The sequence below is a fragment of the Trichechus manatus genome, unplaced genomic scaffold (genome assembly GCF_000243295.1).
Source record: "Trichechus manatus latirostris isolate Lorelei unplaced genomic scaffold, TriManLat1.0 scaffold00002, whole genome shotgun sequence".
Classification (NCBI taxonomy): domain Eukaryota; kingdom Metazoa; phylum Chordata; class Mammalia; order Sirenia; family Trichechidae; genus Trichechus; species Trichechus manatus.
The window spans coordinates 26,390,910-26,400,354 of NW_004443938.1; the positions used below are offsets into that span (position 1 = coordinate 26,390,910).

At 41.1% G+C, this 9,445-nt stretch overlaps 1 protein-coding gene across 2 annotated transcripts in view; it reads left to right on the forward strand.

The window, feature by feature from the left end:
- The first annotated feature begins 1,388 nt into the window (after nt 1-1,388).
- Nucleotides 1,389-9,445, forward strand: part of EPM2A (EPM2A glucan phosphatase, laforin) — a 116,252-nt gene continuing 108,195 nt past the window's right edge. For both annotated transcript variants that reach the window (XM_004368851.2, XM_012555024.2), the window contains exon 1: nt 1,389-1,677. In XM_004368851.2, the coding sequence (XP_004368908.1) occupies nt 1,389-1,677 (289 nt within the window). The remainder of the gene's footprint in view (nt 1,678-9,445) is intronic.

The window sequence follows — 9,445 nt, forward strand, 5'->3', positions numbered from 1 at the left end:
TGGCTGTTTTGCTACCAAATCAGCCATGTTTGGCCAGCCTTGCTGTCTTCACATTTTTCTTGGTGTTTATTCTTAAGCTTAGCAGCCAGCCAAACTTCGAGCAGAACATCAATATTTAAGAGTGAAATGTATTACAAGTTTACTAACTGTTCTGCAGATAGACCGAGTTTATGTGGTTTACGTTTTTGTACTTTTTTATTTGTGATACTCTGAACGCATGAAATTTTGGCTTTTTTCCCCCACTACTGACAACATGTTAAACATTAGTAAAAATGTGTCTTTAGTTCATTTAAGAGATTTGTGTTATGCTAAGTGTTAGTGGATATACAAGCACATGAACATGAGAGTAATTTTATTAAAGAATCAAAATGCATACATAGACACAGGATATTTATCTTATGGCAGTGATAAATTGAAGTCTCCCCTGCCCACAGACATAAATATTTTTCATTGAACTAAAGAGCTATAAAACTGTTTCTTAACACAAAAATGTTTTAAGTTGAAAAAAAAGTGTTTTTTACTGAAAGCAAATTTTAAACAAATGGGTTTATTTTTATGCCACTTAAAAATTAAGAAAAAATCTTAATTTATAATTACAGAATTATTATTATATATATGTATTTACTTTAGAAAGAACTTGAATGGATTTACTTCAAACCCATTTTATTTTAAAAATCTGTTTTGAAAAAAGAAAGTGATCATGTGTCTTTTCAGACATCAAATCGTACTAGACAAAAGGAAGCGTTTTGCGTTAGCTTCTGGTCATGAATGGCACCTTTTCGACCAATCAGAGAACCTTCAGAACTGGCAGGGTCTTTAAAGATTATTATATATTCTGTTTCTGTGGATAAGGCACCTGAGTCGCAGAGAGAATAGGAAACCTTTATAAGGTCATGGAGCTCTCCAGGTGCTCAGTAAGGATCTGTCCCCAGCTTCACTGTTAATGGAGGCAGCTAGGTAGATGCCGTTGGACCCTCATAAGGATCACTTCAAGTTTCCTGGGAAGATGACAGGAAAACCGTGGCTCTTAGGAGGTGTTCTAGTCCCTTTCCTGACGCCGCTTACCCGGTGCCCACGCGTGGAAACCAGCGCCCGCGGGGCTGCGCTGCGGGAAGAGGCGGCGGGGCTGGGGCACATCTTCTTCTCAAGGAGGCGGGTGTGGCTGCCCCCGACCGCTGGCCGCAGGCCGCACACCCGAGCCTGGAGGCGGCCGGGCTCGTTGCTGTGTGATGCAGCCCACACCAGGCGCCGCCTCGCACGTGTCTGCCCAGCACACGGGCCGCTGGCGTTGGGCCTCCCGCGCCGCCGCGCAATCGCTGCGGCCGCCTTGCGCTCAGGCCGCGCTGCCGGCCGGGAGAGAAGGGGCAAGAGTCGCGCCGCCGGCCGCCATGCGGTTCCGCTTTGGCGTGGTGGTGTCGTCCGCGGGGCCCGGGGCCCACCCGGAGCTGCTGGTCGTGGGGTCGCGAGCCGAGCTGGGCCACTGGGAGCCGAGCGGAGCCGTGCTCCTGAGGCCGGCAAGCGCTGGACCACCGGCCCCGCACGAGCCGAACCTGTGGCTCGGGGAGGTGGAGCTGGCGGCCGAGGAGGCGGTGCAGGCCGGGGCGGAGCCCTGCCGCGTGGACACGTTCTGGTACAAGTTCCTGAAGCGGGAGCCGGGTGGAGAGCTCTGCTGGGAAGGTATGGGGAGCTGCGCGTTTCCCGGCCTCGGCCGCGGCCTGGCTCTCCAGGCCGCGGCTGCGCGCTTTCCCGGCGCGTTCGCCAGCTCCCGGGCTCCGAATACCTGCCCCGCACCCTTCAGACGCCCCGGGCTGACCTTGCTCTCCGTGCGACGCTGTCGCTGCAAGCCGCGCTTCTGGCTCCCTACGCGTTCCCAAATTCACGCTGCGTTCCGCCTATCCCGTCGGTCGTCTGACTGACCTCTACCCACACATCCAGTACCCAGCTTATTTCCTAACGTGCTGTCATCGCGCTCCGATCTCCGTCCCACACACCCTGGGCCCCACTCACCCTCCGTGTCCTCCCTGCGCCTGGCTGCCTGGCCAACCTTGCCCTTAATCGTTTCAGTGCTCAACTCTGCCTTCATTGTTTTGTGACATCATTTTCTTGTCGTCAGTTCACTTAAAAAAAAAAAAAAAAATTCCAACTGGTAAAATTAGTTCTCTTGCCAGTCCTAAAATGCAAAATGCTACTTACTGTACAGTATTTTGTTTTCTTAGATGTTGAGAGTGAACAAATGGAAAGACATTAACAGTCTCCTCTTTCAGATTTATTTTTCATCCTTGATGTATGACGATTGAAATATGCCTTGATTTTTTAAAATAGAAAAACAACACATGCTGGTTGCAAAAACAAGTCAAATACAGAAATATACAAGGTAAAAACTTGAAGTGTCTCCTCTACACAATACCAATATATATGTTTGTGTGTATATTTTATTTAACAAGAATTGTATGATACATATATGACTTCTAATCTTGCTTTTTCTTGCTTAAAAATATGCTGTGGATACCTTTCAGTGTCACTAGATATAGATGCATTTCTTTTTTTTTTTTAATAGCAGCATAATATTCTGTTTTTGATGTATCATTCACCTACCAACGTGCAGTTGGGTTGTTTTTAGTTTTCTTCTGCTATTAAGAGTAATCGTGTAATTGAAAGTCTGTTTTTTAGAGTTATCTTTGAGCTTTTGGGAGTATTTTTGAATGGTAGATTCTTAGAAGTGGAATTGTTAAGTCAAAGTGTAGCCACATTTTACAGTCCAATAAGAACTGCCATATTGTGCTCTGAAAAGGTTATACCAGTGTAGACTCCCACCAACTATGTGTGAGTTTAGATGACCCTTTCTTTAAATGAAATGTGTAAGGGGGAGGACTGGAGTGTATTGACTTAATAGTTGTCTAAATCCAGTGAAATGAATCTCTCTTTAGAAGTTTATAGGGGAAAAATGGGCCATTGTGATGTAGAAACAATTAGCAAAGAAGGTGAGTATGCTGGAATATGTTTATGTATTGTCCTTCTTCCTCTTTTTGTACCTCACTGGATTTTATGGTCTGGTGGCATTTATTGTCCTTTTGTATTACCATATGAGAATATAAAAGCACCCTCTTCAGTTTATACCCTTGCTTTACAGGGTATTACTCCAAAGCTCTGAATAATTGGCATATGTTTTTATTTTTTTGGTCTATCAACTTTAACCTTTTCTGTTTTTAATTTTTCTGGTAGTTACTACGTAAGTTTAAATTATATATACATGCATATATATATTACATACTGTCTTAGTGATCTAGTGCTGCTGTAACAGAAATACCACAAGTGGATGGCTTTAACAAAGAAATACTTATTCTCTCACAGTCTAGGAGGCTAAAAAGTCCGAATTCAGCGTGCCAGCTCCAGGGGAAGGCTTTCTCTCTCTTTTCAGCTCTGGGGGAAGGTCCTTGTCATCAGTCTTCCCCTGGGTCTAGGAGCTTCTCAGCCCAGGGACCAAATGATGTGCTGTGCTCCAGGCTCTTCATTCTTGGTGGCAAGAGGTCCCTCTGCGTCGCTGCTCCTTCTCTCTTTTGTATCTCAAAAGAGATTGACTCAAGATACAACCTAGTCTTGTAGATTTGAGTCTTGCCTCATTAACATAACTGCCTCTAATCCTGCCTCATTAACAACAAAGAGGTTAGGATTTATAACACATAGGAAAATCACATCAGATGACAAAATGGTGTACAGTCACACAATACGGGGAATCATGGCCTAGCCAAGTTGACACACATTTTTGGGGGACACAATTTAATCCATAACACATATATATGTAATCTTTATGTATATTATGTAAAGATTACATATGGACCCAAAACCAAAGGAAACCCATTACCATTGAGTCAATTCCATATGTAGTCTTTATTAAAATCAGACACTATCTTTTGACATTTGCTGTGAAATAAGAGAAATTTAGCTTAGGTTCATGACCTCTCTCCTCTCCATAGATTTTTATATTATTATTTAAAATTACACATATATGTATATTAAAAAATTATATACATAGTTATGTACATATCAACCTTAGAAAAATACTGTTTGAGTTTCTATTATATAGAAAGTTCTTTATTATATAATTCTAATATATACAAAGTTAGTCCAGTATAAGAGGTTAAGAAAAGTAGCTCACTTACACATCTCCCTTCCTCTGCTTGGTTCATCACTACTTTTACATTGTCAAGTTGATTCCAACTCATAGTGACCCTGTAGGACAGAGTAGAACTGTCCCATAGGGTTTCTGAGGAGTGGCTGGTGGATTCAAACTGCGAACCTTTTGGTTAGCAGCTGAATGCTTCATTTAAGCACTGCACCTCTGGGGGTGCTTACATTGGCAAGTTTTATATGATTTGTATTGTTTTCTAATTATTGCTAGGTCCCTGGGTGATGCAGATGGTTTGTGCCCCCTAATAACTGAAAGGTTGGCAGTTCGAACTCACTCAGTTGTGCCTTGGAAGAAAGGCCTGGCAATCTGCTTCCATAAAGATTACAGCCAAGAAAACCCAGTGGAGCATTTCTACTCCGTTATCACGTGGGGTCACATGAGTTGGAATAGATTTGATGGCAGTGGGTTTTTGTTTTTTGTTTTCTTGCTTTAGGTTGATGATTGATTCTAAAAATTGTAAATTGACAAAGCATTACGAGAAGTGGTGTAGCCAAGTGTTTAAGACCAAGGATTCTGGAGTCAGATTGCTTGGATTCAACTACTGGCTTTGTGACCTGTACAAGTCACTTAACCTCACCATGCTGTTGTTGAAAGGGTTCAACTGGTTAATAAATGTAAAGAACTTAGAATAGGGTGTTTATTAAGTGCTAAGTAAGTTATTTTTACTATTATAATTGGGAAATCATTACTTGCTGTAGTGTAATCAGACTCATAAAAAGTGAAATATAATTCTGTGACATGAAGCCTGTCACAGAACCTGTGCTACTGGAAGGAAAACAAAAATTTTTCTTAACATTATGAACACTTCTCAAATAACAGAGTTGGCTCTACTTCATATTTGGACCATAATGTTCTTTTATAACTTGTTTTAAAATGTCTAGTTAATCTTTTTAAACTGATCCTTAAAATTTTCTAGCTTAATTGCCAATGATATCACTAGGGTTGGTATCACCCAGTGCAGTAACTCATGATGTCACTCCCTTCCTCCCTCCCCCTTTCCCCCCTTCCCCGTTGCCCCTCCACACCTTCCACCCCCTACTCCCCGGTTCCCCCAGCCCCCAACCCCCACTGGGGGTGGACGGAGCTGTCTGGCCAGTTCCGCCTGTGTAGGGCCTAGTGCCTTGCCAGGTGCCCCCCCAGCCCCCATCAGGCTCAGCCACCTGTGCCTTAACTGGTGGGAAAAGTGGGTGCGGGAGTAGGGAGGTGATGAGTTGCCACTGCCCTTCCTCTGGTGGTGCGGGCCTGCCCACTGCCACTGCCACCTCGGACCCTAGGGTCAGTTTGGTGTCACCCCTTTTGACAGTGTCGGGGATAGGTCTGCACCCACCACCCCCCTAGTGCCCACTATTAATTGCACTATTTGATGACTGTAAGTTGCTTGCTGTATTTTTTCACAAATAATGAGCCCACACATACGATATGTGGAAATAATGAAATTAAGTAAAACAGTTCTGGTATAATGCATGTATTATTTGTGAAAAAATACAGTACTTCCTGAAAACATTTTTTTCCATGAATAATTGGGATTCTTGTTTTAATTTTCACTAATATATGGCTTTCTGGGCACAGCTATAAACCTGGGACTTTTTTTTTTTTAATTGAACTCTGGCGTAATTGCATTCTTTTTTTGGATTCCATATCTTCCTCTTTCTCATGATGCCTGATCATTTTATTGGATTGTATCCTCAAATAATTTTTCAAGAAACGGTAAATGGCAGATAAAATATCTGAGTACTTACATGCCTGAAAATGTCTTTATTTTGTTCTTACAGCGATTGATTGTTTGGTTGAGTATTCTAGTTTCAAAATAATTTCCCTTTGAAGGCCTTGCCTCAGTACCTTTTAGCACCCATTGTGGTTGATAATTTTGATCTCAAACTAGTCTCATTCTTTTGTAGGCAATTGTTTTTTCTTTTGAAGCTTTTACAAGTTTCTCTGTATTATTTTATCAGGATATATCTGAGTCTTTTTTGCTCATATCACTTGGCACATGGTTGGCTCTTTTGATTCCAGAAATTGTTTCCTTCAGCTCAGGGAAATTTTCTTTTATTTCTTGGATAAGTTCTCTTCTTCATTTTCTCTGTTCTTTCATTTAAAATGTCTGTTAGCCATATATTGCCATATATATACCTTCTGCTTATACCTGGAGCATCTTTTAGCTTTTCTCTCATTTTCCATCTTTTCTGTTTGGATAGATTTCCCTGACTCTGTTTCCCAGATCGCTATTTGGTTTTTAATATTTTCCATTCCGTTATTCAGTCTGTCCATTGAATTTTACATTTTGGCAATTATATTTTTAATTATCCAGATTTTTCTGTTATTCTCTGATTTCTCCTTTTTCAGAGTTGCTTGTTCTTGATGTGTGTTGTTGTTGTAAGGTGCCCTCCAGTTAGTTCATAGCGACCATATGTACGGCAGAACGGAAGACTGCCCGGTCCTGTGCCGTCCTCACAGTTGTTATGCTTAAGCCCATTGTTGCAGTGACTGTGTCAGTCCATCTTTTTGACGGTGTTCTTCTTTTTTGCTGATCCTTTACTTTACCAAGCATGATGTCCTTCTCCAGAGACTGATCCTTCCGGATAACATGTCCAAAGTATGTGAGACAGAGTCACCACCCTTGCTTCTAAGGAGCATTCTGGTTGTACTTCTTCCAAGACAGACCTGTTCATTCTTTTGGCAGTCCATGGTATATTCACTATTCTTGACCAACACCACAATTCAAAGGTGTTAATTCTTCTTCAGTCTTCCTTATTCATTGTCCAGCTTTCGCATGCATATGAGTCTATTGAAAACATAGCTTGGGTCAGGTGTACCATAGTCTTCAAGGTGACATCTTTGCTTTTCAACATTTTAAGAGATCTTTGCAGCAGATTTGCCCAGTGCAATGCATCTTTTAATTTCTTGACTGCTTCTTCCAAGGGTGTTGATTTTGGACCTAAGTAAAATGAAATGCTTGACAACTTCAGTCTTCTCTCTGTTTAGCATGTTGTTGCTTATTGGTCCAGTTGTGAGGATTTTTGTTTTCTTTATGTTGAGGCGTGATGCATGCTGAAGGCTGTGCTCTTTGATCTTTATCAGTAAGTGCTTCAAGTCCTCTTCACTTTCAGCAAGCAACGTCATGTCATCTGGATAACGCAGGTTGTTAATGAGTCTTCCTCCAATCTTGATGCCCCATTCTTCTTCATAGAGTTCAGCTTCTCGGATTATTTGCTCATCATACAGATTGAATAGGTATGGTGAAATGATACAGCCCTGACTCACACTTTCCTAACTTTAAACCACACTGTATCCACTTGTTCTGTTCGAACGGCTGCCTCTTGATCTATGTACAGGTTCCTCATGTAAGTGTTCCACACGTAAGTGTTCTGGAATTCCCATTCTTTGCATTGTTATCCATAATTTGTTATGATCCACACAGTCGAATGCCTTTGCATAGTCAAAACACAGGGAAACATCTTTTTTAGTTCTTGATGTATGGATACAATTTATTCCTGAATATTTTTGAGGACATTAAATAGAATTGATTAAAAGTTGTTTTTTTTAATACTACATTAACTTTTTTTTTTTCTGTCTTTAGGCAATTGTTTTGTTTTTCATGATGATCTTTTTCCTCAAATGTTTGCTAATCCTTAATTGACTATTTTTATGAATAAAGGATATGTTAATCGGTATAGACAGCCATGCTGGTTTGCTGTGGAAGTTACTTACGTTTATCCAAAATCTTTAAATGGGAGGATACTCCATAGGATATTGTATAAGTTGGCAGATTTCATGGAGGGGAAGTTCCCCCTGCCTTAATGTGTGCAGCTGGGGAGCTGGCAGATTAAAGATACTCATCATTAAAAAAGTAACAGGACTTAACTATGGGGTACAGTATTTTGGTATATTTTATTTCTGAATGGACTTGCCTTTTTCTTATACCTCCAGATTTGTCGGGTGGGTTTGTGGACACCTTAGGACCTGCTCTGCCTAGATCTCTGGCCCCTAAATCCCTACTAGAGCCCTTTCCAGGAAATCCTTTCTCTACTATGTTTAGAGAGCATTTATTTAATGTTAGGGATGGAATGAGGTGGAAGGAGACAGGTGGGAAACCTTTTCCTTCAGCTCTTCTTCAGGCTGGCATCTGTTTACTTATTAAATCTTCTCTTATATGTTGCTTTTTAGAAGACTTCCCTAGCCACCTTCTTATTGTCTCTCATAGCATCTGATTCTTTTTATTCTACCACCATTGCAGTTTAAAATCATATTTAGCTTAACTAGTAAAGAATGTCTACCTTGATCATTGTGCTCTTTAAGAGCTGTCTATATGGGATCAGATTGACAACAGCAACTTGAAAGATTAGATAGGAAACTTAGGGGGCAGTGAGTTTATGTTACCTGGGGAGGAACAATTTGGAAAAGGAGGGCAAGGCTGGTTGCACAACTTGAAGAGTGTAATCAATATCACTGAATTGTACGTGTACAAATAGTTGAATTGGTGTATGTTTTGATGTGTATATTGTCAACAACAACAAAAAATAAAAGACATTTATATTAGTTTGGAACCTTTGTTTGCAAGTAACAGAAACTGAACATGAGCCAGCCTAAGGAAAAAAAGAAAAATTTATTAACTCTTACAACCAAACTAACATAAGCGTTGGATGCAACCTCTCTCTCATTCTTTTGCTCTCTAGCTCTCTCCCCCTTGGGTTTGCTTTTGTCAGTATTAGCTTCATTCTCTCAAGCCAACTGACTCTACCAAGCTAGACATCCCCACAGGGCTTACATACAGCCAGAGAAGAAAAAATATTCCTTCTCATTTTCAATTAGAGAAATCTGGGAGAAGCACTCGGATTCACTTTGCTTGAACCAGTCACTCTTGCCAAGAAGGTGGGATGTCTTAGTCTTCTAGTTCTCCTATAATAGAAATACCACAAGTGGATGGCTTTAACAAGGAAAAATTTATTTCCTCATAGTAGAGTAGGCTAAAAGTCCAAATTCAGGGTGTCAGCTATAGGGGAATGCTTCTTCTCTCTGTCGACCTTCTCATCAATCTTACCCAGGACTAGGAGCTTCTCTGCACAGAGCCCTGGGTCCAAAGGACACGCTCCCGGCACTGCTTTCTTGGTGGTATGAGGTCCCCAACTCTCTGCTTGCTTCCCTTTCCTTTTGTGTCTTTTTTTTTTTTTTAAATATTTTATTGTACTTCAGGTGAAGGCTTACAGAACAGATAGTTTCTCATGTAACAGTAACACACATGCTGTTTTATGACATTGG